The 21,958-nt window shown below is 32.8% G+C and overlaps 1 protein-coding gene and 1 long non-coding RNA gene across 3 annotated transcripts; one reads left to right on the top strand and one right to left on the bottom strand.

The window, feature by feature from the left end:
- Positions 1-8,738: 8,738 nt before the first annotated feature.
- On the top strand, positions 8,739-16,718 carry LOC126709437 (protein SAWADEE HOMEODOMAIN HOMOLOG 2-like). Of its 2 annotated transcripts, none has more exons than XM_050409683.1 (9): positions 8,739-9,133; positions 11,609-11,694; positions 11,979-12,024; positions 12,166-12,283; positions 13,302-13,410; positions 15,113-15,161; positions 15,405-15,548; positions 15,638-15,757; positions 16,116-16,718. In XM_050409683.1, exons 1-9 carry the CDS (start codon positions 9,077-9,079, stop codon positions 16,155-16,157), a joined length of 771 nt encoding a protein of 256 aa, XP_050265640.1. In that variant the 5' UTR covers positions 8,739-9,076; the 3' UTR covers positions 16,158-16,718. The 2 variants fall into 2 exon arrangements, with proteins under 2 accessions (XP_050265640.1, XP_050265639.1); XM_050409682.1 differs by having other exon boundaries at positions 8,748-9,133; positions 13,299-13,410.
- A 3,053-nt stretch (positions 16,719-19,771) lies between these two features.
- Positions 19,772-21,433, bottom strand: LOC126710463 (uncharacterized). The gene is made up of 2 exons (XR_007649673.1): positions 20,527-21,433; positions 19,772-20,076 (listed from the first exon to the last, which is right to left on the bottom strand). It is a non-coding gene; the product is annotated as an uncharacterized LOC126710463 (long non-coding RNA).
- Between the last annotated feature and the right edge of the window lie 525 nt (positions 21,434-21,958).

Below are 21,958 nucleotides of genomic sequence, written 5' to 3'. Positions count from 1 at the left end.
AATTTTGATATTAAAAAAAAAAAAAAAAAAAAAAAAAACTTGTACTCACTTATATTAACAAGACTTAAGCCTATGATTTTCATCGATAAAATAAATATATGTATATTTGTATACTTTAATCAAGCCATTATTTTCAAATTATTTTTATATAAATTAATCATTAGAGAAATTGAAATTTACCATGCCCCTTTTATAATGGCTACATATTTTGCACCGGCAATGATGCAGTATTGACTTTTAAAACCAATAATAATCATGCTTAAACTAATGCTCTCATCTTCACAAAGAAAGAAACTTTGCCACTCATCAATTTACTAATTCAGAGTATAATTCTGGTAGGTAAAAAAAATTCAGAGTTAATTTTCACATATTGTCAAGTGATCTTAATTATGACTCTTCTGTGAGTCATTAACTACCTTTTGTTCTAATTTTATCTTCTACGCTATGTTGGTGGGCTGAAGTTGTTGGTGACTCTGACTGGTACAATTCATTGAAATCAACGGGAACCTACAATGCAAGAAGACCTGGACCTGGTCATTCTCACCCAGCTCTTTAATTTGTGGGGCTTTTTGACTAAGACTATATTTTAAGCACTTTTTTAAAGTCTTTCTCTACTTTGGTGGACGCAAACCATTTTTCAATCTTCAAATTTTCGCTTTCAGACCCAAATCAGTACTTATCTTCGAGTCTATTCAATATTGAAGGGCATAAATAACGAACAACTTACTGTTTTTGTCAAAAGTGCAATGTACATATAGTCCATATTTATATGGAGTTGTTATTGAATTCATTTTCGCCCCAACCCGTCAATGCCTTTTTAGTTTATTCATGTACTTCTCCTTAAAAAAATCATAGTTATATATATAATTCTAATATTGGGTGAGAGATAATTTAAACTTTGAATATTTTTATTGGAAATATTAATATATATCAATTGAGTTACAAAATTTTCAACAATTCAAAAAAAAAAATTTTTATAGAAATAAATCAGAGAGTTGAATTTGAAGAGTTGCGACTTGCAATGACAATACTTTCTTGAATGCTAAATGTTCAACCAAAATTTTTTTATTATAAAAAAATAAAAACATGTAAAATTTTATACTTTAAAGAAAATGAGATGATAACTATAAGTAATGTTACACTACTCAATAACTTCTTATTAAATTCATATTTTAATAATTTTACCGTTGAATTACATGTTTTATATGTGCTTAACATGCATGCCAATTTTTATGTCAATCGAATGTTATTTATCATGTGATCCATAAACTCATCTTTTATGAATTATTTTTAACTACAAACACTTGAATTCAAACAATTAATTGATAACATGACTATTGATTTTTTATCACTGTGACATTTCGTAAGCATAGAGAGTATATAAATATAATGTAATCTAACTGTAAATTTGTCAAATTTTGCATATAATAATAAGTTATTAAGTGGTGTAATATCACTTAGAGTTAAACCAAGTGTAACTTGATCACCGTGAATTTTATATATATATATATTATTCCAATATTGAGTGAGAGATAATTTAAACTTTGAAATTTTTTATTGGAAATAATAAAATATGTTAATTGGGTTACAAAACTTTCGATAATTTAAAGAATTTTATTTTATTTTATTTTTATATAAAAACAAATCAGAGAGTTGAATTTGAAGAGTTGCGACTTGCGATGACAATACTTTCTTGCAAATTTTTTATTATAAAAAAATGTAAAACTTTATACTTTCAAGAAAATGGGATGACAGGCCTAAACTTTTTTTCCCCTAGAGAAAGGGATCTGGCTAAAATCTAAACTACACTATCAAAATTTAGGTTAATTGTCATTTTCGTTAAAATCATTTTTCCAATTCAAGTTCATATTTATAACGAATGGTCCTTTCCTATTCCATTACGTTTAAAAAAGGTTGTCATTCATCAATTCATGCACGAAATCTTTAGATTTTCCCAATTCAAGTTCATATTTATAAGTTATAACGAATGGTCCTTTCCTATTCCATTACGTTTTAAAAAAAATGTCATTCATCAATTCATGCACGAAACCTTTGGCTTTGGGTTGTCACCACTTGGGTTTTCCATTCATTTCATTTTTTTTTTCTTCGAAAGAGTTCAATCTATAGAGTCTGCTCATGATGATAACTCTTTATTATCAGACCAAGACACTAAATCAGTTTTTTAGTGTAGGCGGAGATTGAACTCAAGATCTCTTATTCAATCATCAGAGACTTTACCAATTGAGCTAACTGAAATCCACAGTTTAATTCCTTACATTTTAAATTATCCTTTCATTATGATCCTATGTCTATAAAAAAAGGCGAAAACTAAATTTCCGTCCCTACATTTTCACGCGATTCCCACTTTGATCCCTATCTTTTATTTTCACCGCTTTTACTCCTTATTTAGAAAGATGTCATCCATTTTAGTCCTTTCCGTTAGTGCCCTAACGGCAAAACCCTAAATGGCAAACGAAATTATTAAAATAATAATAAAAAATTTTATTTTGGCATTAAAAAATGTCACATTAGCATATAAATTTAAAAAATTAATTTATTAATTTTAACTAAATAAAAAAAATCAAAACAAAATTAAAAATAAAAATTCACATGAATTAAGATATAAAAGTATCTTGAACAAGAACATCAACTTAGATTTAAGAACTCAAAATTAAAAACCAAAAATCGCAAATAACTTAGAAAATAAGAACACAAGATTGAAGACCCAAAACCCATCCGATGATCAAACCCCAGCAATCCAAAACAACGATCCTGAACCAATCTCACTCTTCTCTCCCAAAACCACTACCACCACCACCGACTCTCACTTCCATGTCTTCTCTCGCTGAGCCCCAAAGCAAAACAAGAAGAACATCCACAAGCACCAAATCACTCTTGAAAAGTCCCAGAAATAAACATAACTAGTCGCTAACCCGTGCGATGCACGGGAAAACTATTAAAAAATAATAAAACATGCATATATTAAAAGACAATTTAAGTTCATGTGTGCTTGCAAGGGATACATACCTAAATAGTTCTTGTGGTAGAAATAAAAGTCTTATCTTTGAGATAAAGAACTGATGTAAACAAACTAACCTTACATAAAACAAATTAAAAAAAAAAAAAAAACATAAAACTGATGTCACGGGAAATTCAGCCACATAGTAGTAATATATATATCTCTTAAAACCTAAACCTAAACCTAAACCTAAACGTAAGGACTAAATATTTATGCGCCTTCTCTTGCTTTCCTGATGTATTTGTTTAAAAACATAAAACCGAAGTCACGGGAAATTTAGCCACATAATAGTAATATATAAATATCTTAAAACCTAAACCTAAACCTAAATCTAAACCTAAACGTAAGGACTAAATATATAAACAAACTAAACTTACAAAAGCTAAACTTTATAAGCTAAAATCTATACCGTGAGTTGTAGATTTTGAATGCTATACCGTGCGTTTAGGGCTTCCTACATCTGGAGAGAGAGAGAGAGTTTGCAGAAACCAAAGAAAATCTCTTTATAGCTTAAGAAACACAATATAATAAAATCAAAGAGATAAAATTTTCAGAGGACAAAATATTATAGATAATTAAAAGAATTTTGGTTTAATTCTTGAACACCGCAACTCCATAAAATTCATACTAATAATAATATTTTATGATAGCGCAGTTAGAATTTTGGTGGAAAATTGTGGTGCCAGCAAAGGTTTCGGTTTTATATATATATAGATGAGTATTCAATGGTGAATAAAGTACTATGTATTAATTAATATATAAACAAAACTAACCTTATAAAAGCTGAACTTTATAAGCTAAAATCTATACCGTGTATTGCAGATCTTGAATGCTTTAGGGCTTCCTACGTCTGGAGAGAGAGAGTTTGCAGAAACCGTGACTTTATATTTCTTAACTTGAGAGAGGGGTAAGGTTGCTAGGGTTTTGTAGATCTTGAATGCTTTAGGGCTTCCTACGTCTGGAGAGAGAGAGAGTTTGCAGAAACCGTGACTTTATATTTCTTAACTTGAGAGAGGGGTAAGATTGCTAGGGTTTTGAGGAGTTATAATTTTTATTTATTTTTTATTTTTTAAATATTGTGCTGACGTGGAAAATTGTGGTGCTAGCAAAGGCTTCGGTTTTATATATATATATATATATAGATTAGCCAAAACCTAGAAATACCATAGATTTGTTAAAAAAAAAAAAAAGATTTAAAAAAAATCTAATGTGAGATAAGGGAAAAAACCCAGATTGAGCACCCAAAATTTTCAAAACCCAAAGAATACAAACCCAAAAAATTAACACAAACCTAGAAAATCAAACACAAGAACACAAGAAAATCAAACCCAGAACACACGAGCACAAACCTAGAAAATCAAACACAACTCCCACCCAAATTTGAACAAAATACCCACAAAAACATTAACCCAACACACCTCAAACTCTTTCTGTCAGAAAATCTCCTTGATCGAACCTTAAGCCCTCCTCACCAACCCATATTTGAACAAGGTGAGAACCCAGATCAACAAAAATCATAAGCCACAAAGCCACCATCGGAGTGTGCCACCACCTATCTCCACTGAAATCTCCACCTCTGAGTTGAGAGATAGAGAGATGAAATAGAGAAAGTCTCACTGATTTGAGACAAAAACAACCCATTGATTCGGAGCACCCATTGATCTGAGGCAGAGACCCACCGATCTAAGAGAGATAACCACTGATCTTAGAGAGACACTTATCTGAGAGAGAGAGAGAGAGAGAGAGAGAGAGAGAGAGAGAGAGAGAGGTTTTGGGTCTTCAGCTTGAGTGAGTTTGAGATATAAGAGAGTTCGAGATGAGAGAGACGAAGATATGGGAAAATAAGTAAATAAATAACAATGACTGGGTTTTTCAGCTGATATTGTGTTTGGTTGCCAACAAAATAACGACTAGGTGTGTGTTCTTGTCTGTTCTTACTCAAAATAAAGTTAGATCTCAATTTATATTATTTTTCGTTTTTATTTCTGTTTTTTCCTTTAGTTAAAATTCATAAATTAATTTTTTGTTTTTAAAAGATGACGTGGCATTTTTAAAATGCTAAATAAAATATTATATTATTATTTGAATGTTGATGTCGGCATTTAGTGTGCCAGCGATGCACTCCGTCTGCCATTTAGAACTTTGCCGTTAGAGCACTGACAAAAAGGACTAAAATGGATGGTATTTTTCTAAATAGGAAGTAAAAGCGGTGAAAATAAAAGATAGGAACCAAAGTGGGAATTGCGTGAAAATATAGAAACGAAAATGTAGTTTTCGCCATAAAAAAATGATGAATAACATAACATTCTTGAAGTACTAGTTCCAACTTCCATATATGTTTTGTCTTGCAATTTCTCTATATTGTTTGGTTATTTGTTTCATTTTACTACTCATTATCATTTTAAAAAATCTCTAACCAACCGTTAAAACAAAAGTAACACATCTTTTGTTCTTCTACATGAAAATCAATCTATATATATGACACTCATCAAGTTAGTACAAATCTCGATTCTCACAAAAAAAAAAAAAAAAAAAAAAAAACTCTTTCTGAAAAATACTACAAACACAATAATTTTGACAATAAATTTCACACAATGATTGTTGAATTGGTAGTTTATTATTGATTCTTATAAGATCTCACTACTAACACTACTTTATTATCTACCATTTACCACTTGTCACCTCACACAAGTAGGAAATTTGTTATCAATTTTAATGTGCATCTAGACTTATTGTATCACTTATCAGTTGATGCATGCCTATAGATTTTAGTAAGGGTGTTCGCAGTGCGGTACGGTGCGGTTTTGGGTCATTTTTAGCACTGCACTTTGCGGTGCGATTTAGCTAAAACCATAACTGCACCGCACATTATTTTTGCGGTCACATGTGTGGTGCGGTGTAGTTTAAAGTTTAGCCAAAACTATAACCGCACCGCACCACATTTTTGCGTTCACATACGCGGTGTAGTGTATAAGATGCGGTTTGAATTATTTGAAATTGGTATATATTTCAAATTTTGGGTTTTTTCTACCTAACCCAAAACTAATTTTTCCCTTTATTTTGGTCCAAGTTTTAAACTATTGAGTTAGTTTTTCTTTATTTTGGATTGGCTTTCTTAATCAACACTTGCTAGGGTTATCAAACTTTTTTTTTTTTTTTGAAAACTAGAGTTATTAAACTATTAATAATATATTTAATATTAAAAATAATTAAATATATTAATATATAGAGAGGGTGCGGTGCGGTATGGTTTGCGCGGTTTTCTTATTATAAAACCGCAAACCGCACTGCACCATGCGGTGCGGTACATTATTACTTGCAATGCGGTGCAGTTATACTATATTGCGGGCGGTTTTGGTGCGGTTTGTGTGGTTTATGTGGTTTGGTGAACACCCCTAGATTTTAGTGTATATAGAATGGATTTAAATTTCTCTTCTGTTACGGTTTTTATGGTATAAATTTTATAACAACTTGTTTGCCAATGGAAACGAATAACATATAAACAACAATTCTTTATTTGCTTACCTTGTCCTTAATCAAACTTACATATAGGTAGGAACCTTGTAAGTGATTTACATTGTCTTATATTGCCGATTATGAACAAAAAATTAATGAAACTCGCACAACGGTGTTTGTTATATGAACATAACACACAATATTCACATCCTAATTCACTATTAGAAATTGAGAGAGAGAGAGAGAGAGAGAGAGAGAGATTTCCTTGTGTGTAGTTCTCTACAAACCACCCTAGTTTATTATCTAACAATAATGTGTAATGTCCTACTCAAACACACATCCACCCCCCTTCAAGAAATGTCACGACCTTCTTAATTAACAGTTGCAACATTTGCCAAATATTGTAATCCTTCGCTAAAGTCACATTTTCACCAAATGACATGCACTTTCATAAAGTTAATCACTCCCTTTTACCAAGTCTTAACTCTTCGTTGTGAACTGGATCAGGCCCATTATAGGCATACTCATTGGGTTCTTCACCACCCAATATTTATAACATTTCCCATTTGCACATATTTGGCACTGGGCAACTAGGCAATACGTTCTCATATCAATTTTTAACATCATTCATACTTTGCAAGTAGGTTGTGCAACTAGCGAGTTCAACCTATAAGAAAAGTTGGAAGCATTAAAATAATTCTTATGATGGATCAGGATAACAAGTTAAAAACATCCCTATTAGTGTCTCAATTTGCCTTGGATATTCATTCGGTCACATTGGATTTAACACCGATGATCCTTCTTTAACTCAATCATTTTAGAGCCGTGTTAAAGCCTACTAACTGTTATGCATTCTCGATTAAGTCATAACGTTCAAGAAGTAACACGACTTGTGATTGTCAACTAGGAGTACAAAACATGGATATACTATCAAATAGTTTTTTTTTTTTTTTTTTTTTTTTTTTTTTTTTTTGAGATAGTTTCATCCTATAGCGTCCACTCTTAATAATAGTTTTTTATCATCAGATCTATATACCAATCGGTTTTTGGTGTAAATAGGGATTGATTCCTAGATCTTTTATTCAACTATTAAAGACTTTGCCCGTTGAGTTAACTGGAACCCATTGAGACTTTATCAAATAGTCTTCATTTGCTCTCATGTTACTTAAGTTTAGTTCAATAATTTCCTTAGTCATGTCTCTTTAGATTGCATCATCCATGACAATATACAACATGCTAGAGTAACAATCATTTAATTCTCTACCTTGTAACATAATCGAAATCATGTAGGATATATTTGGTGTATGTATATTGTATAATGACCTACAAGACTCACCTCTCATGGTGATAAAAAAAAGTACATGTAGTATGAGTTTACATGCTATAGTGGAGTTATCATTTTCAAAATGTGTATGTCCAATTTCTTTACAACACAATATAGATCTTATTTTAGATATTGTCCACGTGTCTACATGTCCTTTATTTGCTCATCTCCTTAGGTGCTAAATTAAGGTTTTGCATGTGGCCAATTACAAGCTACATGGATTATGAGTTATTCATGCAAAGTCTTAATTAACATAACATGCATATTAAAGACGTCACCTTAGTGAATGCGACATTTATATACAATATGTCTCCTATTTATTTAATCTCAAGTATTAAAGGAAACTTATATTAACTTTGCCTATTAACGAAAGGTTAAATGACACAACATCTCATTTCTACTCGTTACCTAAATGCTATAGGTGATCACTCATGTGAGAGAGTTAATCTAACTCTATCAACATACATTTTCACCATAAAACCCAAAACGTACACATGGTGATTGTGTGTGCTCTCTAGCATTTATAGTTAATGCCACATTGATTATAGAACACATTAATATGCACTCATGAATGACCAGTATCATCGAATAGATGCATCAATTGCATTGTATGGTCAACCACAAACACTTAATCTACATGTCGAAGTAGTGTTTTGGAACCATTCCTCTTGATTATCTAGCATGCATGGCAATTCATGTGCTTGCTTTGAAAAATGGCCTACTTGTTTTCAAAGTATATATGGTTGTGTTACTAAAAATGCTATCGAAAATATCCGCCAACATTTGGCTCATACAAAAAATCACAAAATTTTACCTATTTCTCATATAGATATCATGGGCTTAACCAAGCTAGAATTTGCCAATTTGGGCCTTTAGAAATGAGGCTGCTGTACAAACATAGATCCCCATGAAGCCATTTTTGTGCTTCCCACCGTCCTGTTGATTGAATTAATGAACAAAAAAAGAAAAAAAAGAGTCCTGAGTTTGGAGTCCTGTAGTACTGTTTTTTTTCCCTTTTTTGGGCTCAATGCACTGTTTTGTTTGTGTTGATTAATCAATCAATTCACTATTGGATGTTGATTGGTACGGACACCAACCAAAAAGGGTACACAAAGAATTAAAACCCAAAATAGAAAGAACTCAAAAAGGCGCTTAAACTGTAGAGCCAGCAAGACAGCCTTAAAACTAGTTCTTCTAGGGTTTCTAACCAAACAGAACTTAAGGAGAGAAAGAGGGAGAATATTCAAACTTAGGGCTTTTCACAGAGAGAGAGAATCATGGGCCGTCTTCGTCCAAGAGAAAGGCCAGCCTTTTCTGGCTTTACAAAGGCTGAGGTAATCCTTTTTTTTTTCGGTTCCTTTTTTCTTTGTATATTGTAAATGTAGCTCTTTTTTTTTTTTTTTTTTTTTTTTTTTTAAATGATTTATATTATTACTTTTTTCTTTTTGTTGATTAGTTTCTGTGATTATTTACAATCATGAAAGATTTTCTGTTATGCACAAAATTTTAATGATTATATGTTATACAATTTTTTTTTTAATAAATATTTTCTGTTCATAATGCCATATATTGTAGCCTCAAACACACAAAAAAAAAAAAAAAAAAAAAAAAAAAATCCTTAATTTTGAATCATGGAAATCATCTATGGTCTGTGTTTGTGATGACCCGTGTTTGTGATGACCCTAATTTTTTGCAGCTTTTTTTTTAGCACAAGAACATGGGTTTCACTAATGGAATCTTTACTGTTAGCTCTTAATTTCAGCCTTGTATAAGGTTTTATTTTAAAAAAATACTCGAAGTGGGGGAGGGGATTCAAACCAGGGTTCTTCTTCATTGGAGAATTGGGCAATGCCATTGAGCCACAAGGCTCTTGGCAGCTTTGTGTACTAGAACAGATAACCTCAGTCTTTGTAAAAGCTTTTGAGGATCTTATATTCCTATGTGGGTTTTGATGCATAATCTATCAATGTAGTAGGTTACAATTGTCTGACTGGTAATTTTAGAACCCGATTGGCAGTGAAACATGGGTATTGATTGATTATCCTAGTCTTACAGTACAAACATGAAAGTTAACTTTTAAGTTGAAGTTAAGCCTCTTGGGTTTGGTTGAACGTGATTAAGTCATTTATATATGTTTTATACGTGCAGAGATTTATAGTTCTCTGATCATGATGGCTTAAGTTATAGCCTCTGTTAAAAGCAAACTTGTGGAAATTTTGTTCATAAGTGCAAAAGAAAGTGCATGGAAATTTGACTTAGCATTCCTGTGTATGTGGATAAATGGGCATGGAAATAATGGATCCTTTTAAGTATCATTACAAAACATTCCTATTCAATGCCATAATGCTCAAAAATAGCTTGCTTTGTGATTGTTCGGTCCAAATTCTATCCTTCCTTTTTGTTTTGGGGGGGGGGGGGGGGGGGGCGTTGGTGGTGGAAATTTTGATATTTATTCTTATTGTGAACAAGTTCAAAGCATTTCTATGTTTCAGCTTAGTTATCCTCTAGATTTGTGTAAAGTTGTGTGGGGATTTTAGAATTTGAAGAGTTGATGTGCTTATGATATTGTGTTTTATTGTGATCATAGAGTCCCAACTATTATGTTGTGCACTTTGATTAGCTAGGTCATTTGGAACTTTGTTTTCAATTTATTCTATGCTCCTTGATAAGTTACATTCATAGGCACCTCTTACCTCCCCTGTTGACCATCAATCCCAATCCTCCCCACATTTCAAAGGAACAACCCATCTCTATAAATGAGTGTCTTCCTCTCCAAAGCTCATCAGGCTTGGTTAAAAGTGTCCAGCTTAGACCTCCCTAAACTCCCCTAGCTAGTAGGAGAACAAACTGTTTTCCAATTCACAAGATTGAATTTGAACTCGTCACCCAAACCACTCCACAAAAAATTCCTCTCCAATCTGTTAGCCTCAAATGTAGAGGTTGTGAACGACTGTATTAAGTTGTTATGTAGATCTTCTCTTTCCCCCCTCATTTTGACAAATATAATTGCTTCCAACTTGATAGTCTTCACTCAATTTTCTCCAAAATGGGATTCCATGCTTTCTTGCCTTGAATGATGATCCCAAAGGTGTGACTGAGTAATTCTTTTGCAACATAGAATATCAGCCCATGCAGAACCTGTCCTACAAGAACTAAAGCGATATATTTAGGTACATAGTTTCTTGATTGAAGGGGAAAGGATTCAAGATTTTGTGCTTCTATGGCATTCAAAAAAAATGAGCAGCCTGGTAGAGTTTTCTCATGCCAGGATTTATGATAAGATTTTCACTTTTTCTACACGCACACGCGCGCGCGCACACACACACGCATGCATAGATAAGCTTTTAAGGTGTGCCTTTAAAATCCACAATTATTTGGGCTGATTTTTTTTTTTTTTTTTTTTTTTGATAAGTAAATAAAGATTTTATTGAAGCGCAGACAAGAGAATGAACATAAAGGAGTCTAATGAGTTACAAATATTTGGGCTGATTGTTATTGTTCTATCTTCCTCATAATAGGTGAAATCAGCTTTGACTTGAGAATTTAGTGGCGCAATATCCATTGGGGGTGCATTATTTGGACATTGTTTGCATTTGCTAAATAATACTAATAATGTTTGTTCAATCATTTCTTCTTCTTCTTTTTTTCTTGAAAGCTGTCACTTTTGTCTTTTAGATATTTTCAAAAGCAACCCTGTCCACACTTTTAGCATTTTTCTTTGTTGAAATTGTTTTCAATTGATTTTTTTTGGGTTAATGTTTTTTGCTAAAAAGTATCATAATTTTATCTGCTCAATCCCTTGCAAACAGATTGAGAAAATGGAAAAATTGCTAAAGGAATCAGGAGAACAGTTGCTGAACCGAGAAATATGTCAAAGAATTGCAAAAGGTTTTAAGTGAGTCCCATTTCGTATCTTTATAGGTTTGATTAATATGTATAATTTGGTTATAACTATGATACATACGTTTTTTGTTTTTATAAGTAAGAACTATGATACATATGTGATTGATTATTGTCTAAAAATTGTTTGTCTTAAATGTTACTTTCTTCTCTCTCAATAATAGATGGAGGATGAGGTCATGGGTGAAGACCCATTGGGTGTGTGTGTAACTTACTTGCCATTAAAAAAGTTGCGTGTCTAGTTGCTAAGCCTTTCACTTTGTATGTATGTCTCTGCAGTCGCTCATCTGGTCGTGCTGGGAAACCTATTGTTAAATGGAATGAGGTTATTGCATTATCCATTCTTTCTATTTCCCTCTTTATTATTATTATTCTACTCTAAGATAGGATTATTACTAACTTGGGTTGCTGCCTTAAAGAATTGTTGTCTATTTTGTAACACTTATGTGTTCTGATTATGTCTTAGGTACATGGTTGGTTCCAAAATCAGCAGCAAAATGTACCAGAAGCCTCTAAAAATCTGCCCGTGCTCCCAAAAGCTAGCCCTTCTAATGGGACAGAAGAAAACTTGGAAAGGCCTAAAGGTTCAAAATGCTTACTGCTTCTTTTCTGTTTTATCCATCCTGTTATATAAGATAATATTTGTTGCAGTTATCAGAATTTTTATATCTTGCTCTTTATATTGTGTGTTTTTATATACAAATTTACCCCCCTCTCTCTCTCTCTCTCTCTAGTTGGCAGTGTGTAGACTGCAGACTGTGGAGAGATTAACTCTTTTCATGTCATAAATCCTGTCTTTGAGTAAATGGTTTATAAAAAGCAGGGGGACCCATTTAGTGTTGAACTCATGGTGCCTTGTAAATACAATGTTATGTATAAAGCATCTGCAAATGCAGAATTTGATGAAAGAACTGGAGATGATAATGGATGGATTGAAGCAAACGAACAAGATGAATGACTTTAATGTTGTAAAAAGAAAAAAAGAAACATGAATGGCTCAATGTATAGAATACGGCTGAAAAAATGTACTATTAAATTTAATATGGTTAGAAAGTTTACCATTGGCATTAACTCCTCAACTTGCAATTTCAGTTGTTACATTTACAAGTTATATATAATCAATACTGTACTTATCAAATAAAAACATAGAGTCAATTGTCAATAGTATGGTAAACTGCCCCAAGCTATTGTTGAAGAATCTTTATGCTTTTGGAATTCTTTACCATGTTGTAGTGGATATTCAATTTATGTCTTTTGTGCTGTTGCCATCAACACAATTTAGTGATTAGTTGTCAAATTTGCTTTATGGTATGTGATACTATAATAAAACATGCTCATTAAATAAATGTATTTGAATTGTGGATGTTTTGATTGATGTGCAGTACGTCAAGACAGTGCATATGACTCTGGCTTTTACTTATTAGTTCTCTTTTAAATTTTGGTACTCATCTTGTTTTTTAAAATGGGATTTTACTTTTTCATAGGCCCCTTCTTACAATTGATATTTATCTTACTTTATAAATGAGTTAGAATTTTTGAGTTAATAAATTAATGCTTAAGTATGTAATCTTTGATATTTTTTGCTGTAATCTTCTGTAGAAGATAGTTCAAAAGCAGGAGAAAGAATCCCAGATAGTTTAGAAGCAGGCAAAAGGATCCCAGCCTTATTAGAGTTGGAATTTGAGGCAAGGTCATCAAAAGATGGAGCATGGTAAGCCTACATATAAGCAAGGGTATTCTTTTTCATTACTTTGTTAGAAACTTTAAGCTGATCATTTAATATTTTAATATCACTTTGTTGAATGCGTCCTTGTGCGGTTTATTGTTGTCCTATTGTTTGCCACCAGTATTTTTAAAGGTCAAAGCATGATACAGGGTGTCTTCATCATTGGAAAGGCCTATGGCATAAGCTTTTATAGATTTGATAAAATATGCATTGGCAAAGATATTAAAGGATAACTGGAGAATAATAAATATAAAAAATGTGGAAGCCGTTGAACCTTTTTAGACAATTCAGGAGAATAGTAGCAGACTTAATTTAAGAAATGTTAATAACAATAACATCTTTTTTTTAAATAGCAGACCATAATACTATTAGTAATACAATCTGAATTATTATTCAGATCATGATTACTAATATCTAATAATATTGAATATTGGAATTAAATGAACTAAACAATTTTTTTGATATTATGGATAACTGGTTACGGTGGGACCATTTCATGGATCAGATATATATCATGGCCAAATTTTCAAAGATCTTGGTGGAATTGCCCACATATGAAATTGAAATTGAAACTTCAAATATATATATATATATATATATATATAAAATTGAACCATATGAAGACTTTATGTGTAAATAAAAACACAAATAGAGCATGGATCATTATAGACAGTGAAAGATTTTTTTTTTTTTAATTTTTTTTTTAGGGTCTTACCCAATGCGCAAAGCCCTACTTTTGTGGGATCTGGGAAAGGTGAATCTTTTTAGCAATGCAATTAAAATAAAAAGAAGAAGAAGAAAATAAAAAAGAAAGAAAGACACATGTTTAAGTAGGAAGTATGATAATGAATGAAGTCTAACTTCAGATGGAACCTCCCTTCATATAATAAATAATAGGGTGAGAGATGAGTGACTTATCAATAAAAGAGACAGACATAGCGAATGAAATTTAGTTAAGCAATCTACTCGATGAAGCCTTAGTCCAAACTACAAGGGGTTGGCTGATTAATCACTTGAAATAGCAAAATCAAAATATTAGTTCATAGTATGAGGCATCTGAGGCAGGCTTCCTACCTGTGAACTAAAAATGCCAAAAAGTATTACCTACTTTTAGGCCTCAAGGCCTTTCTGTTATTATCCAAAAACAGGGCCTTTTTTTATTTATTATAAGTAAAAATTCTTGTTATTAATTGTCAAAAAGAGTACAACAGTTATTTTGGACAGTTGCTTAAATTTCACCTCATAAGATTCTTCCTTTGGAGTGTGTTCAATAATCCACCCCATTAACTTAAAGTTGCAACCCAAAATAGTTGGCTTTCAGCATTGAGGTTACCAGAAGCAGGAATGTATATCTACTAAAATAATTGACTAAATGTTTAATTTACAAGTTTGATCCCTCTAGATTGCATTTAAACCTCCCCTCACCCACCCCTAAATAAATATATAAAAAAAAAAGGAATTTAAAATAAATGAGAAAATATGACAATAAAATTTAGAAGGGATTAGTTTTTTGTAGGTACAATCACAATATCTTTCTTGCTTTGGTCTGACTATAATCAGTATTAATCAGGGTCTAACAGTAAGAGAGAGAGAGATATTATATATATAATTCACTAATTACCTTTTATAGTGCTTGTAACTTGGTTAAAACTTTTTGAACCTTTTAATCAGACTTCTGGCTTTGCAGGTATGATGTTGATGTGTTCCTTGCCCACAGATTTCTTTCTGGTGAATTTGTAAGTCAATAAATCATATTTTTTTTCAACTTTTGAAATGATACACATAGACCAAATAGTTAGGAACGATCAATAGTAAAAGTAACCAGTTATTTGTGCCCTGTACATATATATATATATATATGTATGTATGTATGTATTAAAGAACATAGACCAAATAATTAGGAATGATGAATACTAAAAAGTAACCAGTTATTTGTGCCATTTATTCTACCTAATTACATTTGATAAATTTTGTCAAAGGAAGTTTGTGTCAGATTTGTTGGATTTGGTGCTGAGGAAGATGAGTGGGTCAATGTGAAAAAGTCAGTGCGGCAACGCTCTATTCCTTTGGAGCATTCAGAGTGTCATAAAGTGAAGGTTGGGGACCTTGTCCTCTGCTTCCAGGTGATTCTAAATGCATTGTTTTGGTGTGTTCTAGAAAAGGCCTCAATTCTTGGTAGCCCATCTAAACTGCCAATGTGATTGAATTTTAGGAGAAAAGAGATCAAGCAATCTACTATGATGCTCATGTTTTAGAAATCCAAAGGAGACTGCATGATATAAGGGGTTGCAGGTGTCTTTTCTTGCTTCGATATGATCATGACGACTCTGAGGCAAGTATAGTTTGCTATGGCATTCGTATTTTTCAATTAATTTGCTCATGGACAAGAAAAGAACAAAAGAGAGTTTATGGACACAGCTTTTACCACCACTACCTTGACATGTGCGATTTTGAGTGGGGAAAAAAAAAAAAAAAGGCAGTGATGGGTTTGTGTGAAAGTGATGGTTCACCAATCATAGTCGCACATGTCATCAAGTTGTGGCAAATGATGTGGTCCTAGAAGTGTTGGAACAAAAAACTCACTCAGCAGTATTCATTCTTATATCTTTTTTCCTATTACCATTGCTCAATGGGTGATTAAAGAACAAAAAAGCTCAGTGCAGTTGATATGCTGACTCTCTTTTTTCCAGGAACGAGTGCGTTTGAGGAGATTATGTTGTGTGCTGCGCTAATAATTTTTGGTAATTTTTGAGGTCACTTTGTCTGCGAGTTGCATGGGAATATGGATACTCCAAGGGGCAGTTTACTTCAAGGAACAATATATGGATACCAGGAAACCAATGTGGGGGTAATCTTTTGCTCAGTCTTTTTTATGCCTCAAGCTGAGTAAGGATATGAGAACTCGAGGAAAATATACATGGAAGCTTGTGCTGATGTGATTACCATGTATCTGTTGTTATGATCGCAACTGTACCAATGGAAAGCACATCTGCAATCGCAATAGCCTTTACTAGTGTACCATTTTACCATATTTTCCCCCACATTCACGTTATTTCGACCATCCCATGTAACGGTTCTAATATGAGATTGCCTTTACTGATTATGAAATTGGCCTAGAGCACCCCCTCGCACTTGTGGGTCACAGTATAATCTTTGGTGAAAATACTATTTTGGGATAACTGTTAATTTGGGTTTTACATTTTGGTAGTAATTAATTTGGTATGTATTATTTTCAACTTGTAATCAATTTGGTCTCTATCGTCAAATCACAACAGTTCTTGCTTTTTCTAGCACTTTCTTGGCATCCAAACACGAATAAAATTTACTAATCTACAACCCTGGTAGACATTTAGCAACTAAAACAAATTGACTACAAGTTAAAAATGACAATGATTGATCATGTTACCAAAATGTAAAGACCAAAGTAATTGCAAAGTTGAAAATAACATGGATTAAATTGACTGTTACTAAATATAAGGACTGAAATGACAGTGACCCAAAAGAATTAAAATGGTATTTTTGCCATAATTTTTCTGTTTGTAGGAGGAACCTTTAGAGTTGGAAGGAAACCCCCTTGACATGCTTGATGGTAAGTGCAATGTATGTTAATGGAATCATCACTTAAAAGTTAAAATAATTAGTATTTACACTTCAAAACAGGTACAGAAACTACGAAAAATCCCCATATTGAATGAATGCCGTCAACAAATGATCCTTGATATGATGTGACATAATGGATTAGTTGGGTGTTGGGCTGTGATACTAAACTGAAGTGAACTTGGCCTCTAGTTGGATCTGTGAAGGGAAACCTAAAGAGTCTTATGGTTTGAGGTGGAATAAAGAGGATAGGAAAAAAAATGAGAGAAAAGTAATGAGGTAATATTTTTATTAGATGTTTGATTGGAAGGAGAAGAGAGAAAAATTGGTGGAGTCTAGATGTTTTCTCCTCTAGCTCACCAAAATGTTTTTTCTCCAAATTAAGGAGAAAACAGGAGAGAAAAGTTTTATAGACTAAAAGTCTAAACCACCCCTATAAAACGTGTTGGGTTTTCTTGGTTTGTGCCTTTTTTTTTTTTTTTTTTTTTTTTTTTTTTCGTTTTGTCTTTTTTGTTACTTAGTTGTTCTTTTTTTTTTTTTTACTTGTGCCTTCTTTTTTCGTTTTGTCCCTTTTTTTTTTATTTAGCTGTTACTTTTTTGTTAATTTCCTTCTTCAGTTTTTTTGTTGTTTTCTATACTTTCCATTCAGTTGGTTTTTTTTTATCAGCGGTTGGTTTTTTTATTTATTATTTTTTGGTTGTGTTTCATCTGTTTTGCTTTGTTTTTTTTTTTTTTTTCATCTGTTTTTTTAAAGCCTTTTTTTACCTTTTTTTTTATCTAATAGGGCATGAAATTAAATTTATTCAAACTACATACTCTCTATCTCCACTTTTCCACCCCAAACCAAACACCATGAGGAAAACTAAAATTTTTTATATTCTCCAACATTTCTATCATTTCCTTATTTTTTATCTTTCTACTTTTCCACCCTTTCAGCTATCTCCACTTTTCCATCCCAAACCAAATACCATGAGGAAAACTAAAATTTTTTATATTCTCCCACTTTTCTATCATTTCCTCATTTTTTATCCTCATACTTTTCCATCCCTTCAACCAAACAGATCCAAAGTTTTCAATTTAGCATAAGGAAAACTTCAAGGTAAATTTTTCATTGTAGTTCCCTTTTAAAGCCCTAGTGTTTGGGGTTATTTTCATATTGAAACTCATGCATGTACGGTCTCTAGAATTCTCCAATAATGAAGAATCTAAAGGCTATCCAAGATATTACTCCCCAAGTACTGAATTTCCATTTGTAGCTTCTTATATGCAACATTTTTTTTTTTTTTTAATGTATTGTGATAAAAGAGTGAACATTAGAAGTTGTTGATAAAAAGTAAACAATAGAAGTGGCCAAGAGTAATAATCAATTGAAAATTTTGTTGTTTAATTTCTTTAGTAGAAATAGGAGGTTAGAGGTGTGTTACCAACTCGCCAAAACCGACCCAATCCAACCCAACCTGTCAAGTTGTGTCGATTTTTAAAGGTTGATGGATTGGGAAGGATTGTGAATTTTTTTTTTACAATGGGCTAGGTTAGATTCAAGTCATAAGTTCACAAATCTGCCTAACCCAACCTAACTAACCTTATTTAATATATATATATATATATATATATACTATACTATACTATACTATACTATACTATACTATACTATATTATACTATACAATTTTGTTATTTATGTTTTTGCCCCTCTTCCTAAACAAAACTCAAATACTAAGTTCTCATCATTTCAATTTCTTTCTTATCTCCTGTTTACTCTTTCTCTGCCGCCACTCCCACTACTATTTTGAGCCCTAAATAAAATCCAAACCCTAATTTTTCTCATTTAGTTTGCATTGATTTGGTATTATGTTCAAGGTTATTTGGTTATAAATTTACTCTTATTTGTGGTGGCAGTGTTCTAATACTCCATTTAATAATAATAATAATAATAATTTAAAAAAAAAATGTCCAATATATAAGTTCAACTTTATCCATATGGGTTAGGTTAGGTTGGATTCTTTTAACCTACCATGGTGGATTAGGTTGTAAAAACCCCTTAACAACTCGACTCATGTACACTTTTACAATTCATGTCACTACAAAATTCCCAAGAACAGACCGATGAACCACTGCCTACTGCCAAATAGACTAACATTGAACAAAATACATTCTTGCCTATATATATATATATATATATATATATTTACGGAATTTTGATACCACAAAACACAATCACCAAATTGTGTCAAACGTTTCTCTAAAAAACAAAAAAAAAAGACGATGTCAAACAACATGGATCCCAACAACAAAGGAAACGCTGTCCTTGTGCGATAATTATAAGTCGGTATACATAAAGAGAATTAGTTTGATGAAAGAGAACCAATTAAACCTAGGAATGTAGAGTCACAATTGCCGCACATCTCTCACATGGCAAGAAGATGCGGGTGAGGCCAGCCTAATGGGTTACAGACTCTCTCTCAACCTCTGTTGTTGGCTTTCTTCTATACCACTTCTTAAGAAATTTACAAACAGTGGGCTAATTCCTCAGATTTCTCACCCCTCTTGTAAGTTGTGACTTACCAACTCTCTATCCCTCTCTCAATCACAGTTTTATCATTCATCAGTTCAGATTTTATGGTATTTACGACACTGATACATGAGATAATAAGTACGAGCCGTTTAATGTAGTGTTTTTGTTCCAAAAAGGGTCTGAATGAACGGTTATTTCTTTTGTGCTTGGCAGACGTATTATGCGGACCGATACATTGTGTCAGGTCGATGTCCTTTGGGAGTTGTATTATAGGGTGTATTTGAGATTTAAACTTAGCTGGTTCGGAACAAAATAAATGTCAAATGTATTAACAGAGTGATTTGAGTATAAGCTTCTGCTATTATTTATAGTAATAGAAAGGGGAGGGGGGGGTGGGGGGTGCGGGGGGGTCTTCTTCCTTCAAGCCGTGCAGTGCATGTACCTGTTTACTCACAGTAGGCACATAGCAATGGTAACCTTAGCTCCTACAATTCAGCACCTTGATGGCTTCCATTACCATAAAGTCACCATTTTAAAAACCTGCATACACAAGAAACAAAATAAAAACCCGCAAGGTTATGCAATTAAATAAGTAATATCTTGAGATGGCCCATTTTCTCAACAAATCTTGTTTCTAAATTTGATAGCTGACAAGACAAGAAAAGCATTCAACCTAGCGAAGCTTCTGGAGAATCTTCTTTGACAAATCAAAATTAGTAAAAACAACAATTCAAAGCATCTCCTAGTGTCATTAAGCAAATGAAAGAGATTAGCTTTAACTGATATGGTCAATCCACTTTTAACCTACCAAGATTATCATGTGACCCAAAATGTTCACTTTGCTTGCTGTCCCCAACTTCAGAGCATCAAACATGCTTAGCACATCTCAGACCAAACTAAAGTAATGAATTATACATACTTGCTATAATTTCCCATTAATTTAAAGGAGCAACAATCAAAAATACATAAATTTTTTAACCAAAAAATCACCTTGACATGTAAAACCTCCAGAATGAAAGCAAAGCCACTAACTTCAGATCAGAGATTAACCAAAAAAATAAAAGGATTCGCAGCACCACCATCCCCCCCCCCCCCCCCAAAAATATATAGACACACACACACAAAAGGAACCTCAAGCATCCTGGGTTCAATTCTGGTGAATCTCATCAGTTCTGTTTTTTTATTTTTCTTAACTTTTTTTTAATAAATCGATAGTTGGGGTGGGGGGATTTGTATCCTGGACATCTCCGTTGGAAATAAAAAGAGGTGTCAATCGGTTCATTGACACAAAAAAATGCGTCTGATATTTAATAGTGTTGTGCATCTAAAACATAGAGTCGTGTCCCTGACAGATCCGCCTGAAACTCTTTACTCATCATCACACACCCCTAAAAGTTTGAGAGGTTTAAATAACACACCTTTTGTTTCCACACGCTGAACCTCTAACTCTAGGACCATATAAATAGGCATCCTTCCTACCAAAAACAAATGATTGAAATATTTCCCAGTGCCCCTAAAACAAAAGGAGAGAACAACTTTTTTTTTATTAAAATAAAAAAGGGAAGAAGAATAGAAAATGCTCTACAAGGGTACAGAGAGATTCACCTAGCTCCCTGATATGCAATCATTCTTTTTGACTAAGAAAAGTGCAAACCACATATAGATGCCATTGAATCTAGAGACATTAGCGATGAAGCGAAGCAAACTCAGACGTTAAATTTATATTATGATATCTATAATTTCTTACAGCATTATGACTAGAATGAATCAAAATGGATCTTGGTCACTCAAAAATGAAAGGCAGTGATCTAAGAAATGATACTTTTCTGGGGGAGGTTGTGGGGGGGGTGGGGGGGTGGTGGTTGAGAGGGAGGGAAATACTACATTGAGAACAAAATTCCATACCCTTTAATGATAACTCCCATTTTCCATAGCACCATTGTAGATGAAGAATTTAACCACCATTGAGTAGATCTCAGTACAGTCAGGTTCCATATGACATCCAAAAAGACCTTGAATGCATTACCTTTTTCCTCATATTCAGTTTGCCTCAACCCTATAGAAATAACAAGAGTGCTCTACAAGCATAGTGCAAACCAGGTCGATGCTTACCAGTTGAAGGAGAGCTTGCTATGGTTAAGCCAAGAGGATATCATAGGTACCTGAATATAAAATTAAATTTGGTTAATCAAACTGCAATCATCTCAGCTCCTAAACTATCAGAACAATGTGGAAAAGAACTTTACATAAATTTCCCGGTGACGCTCTTAGAACTTACCAAGTGGACTGGAGTTCTTTTAATTCTTACATGGTTTGCCTTCTATGTTTCTGCTTCCAAGATCCTGAGCAAAATTACCATCTAATCTTTGACACTGAAATACACTGAAAATGTAGCACATCCACATTGCCAAGTTTTATGTAA

The sequence above is a fragment of the Quercus robur genome, chromosome 12 (genome assembly GCF_932294415.1).
Source record: "Quercus robur chromosome 12, dhQueRobu3.1, whole genome shotgun sequence".
In the NCBI taxonomy this organism is placed as follows: domain Eukaryota; kingdom Viridiplantae; phylum Streptophyta; class Magnoliopsida; order Fagales; family Fagaceae; genus Quercus; species Quercus robur.
Note: the sequence above shows the minus strand (reverse complement) of the source record. Positions and strands in the feature narration are given on the sequence as shown.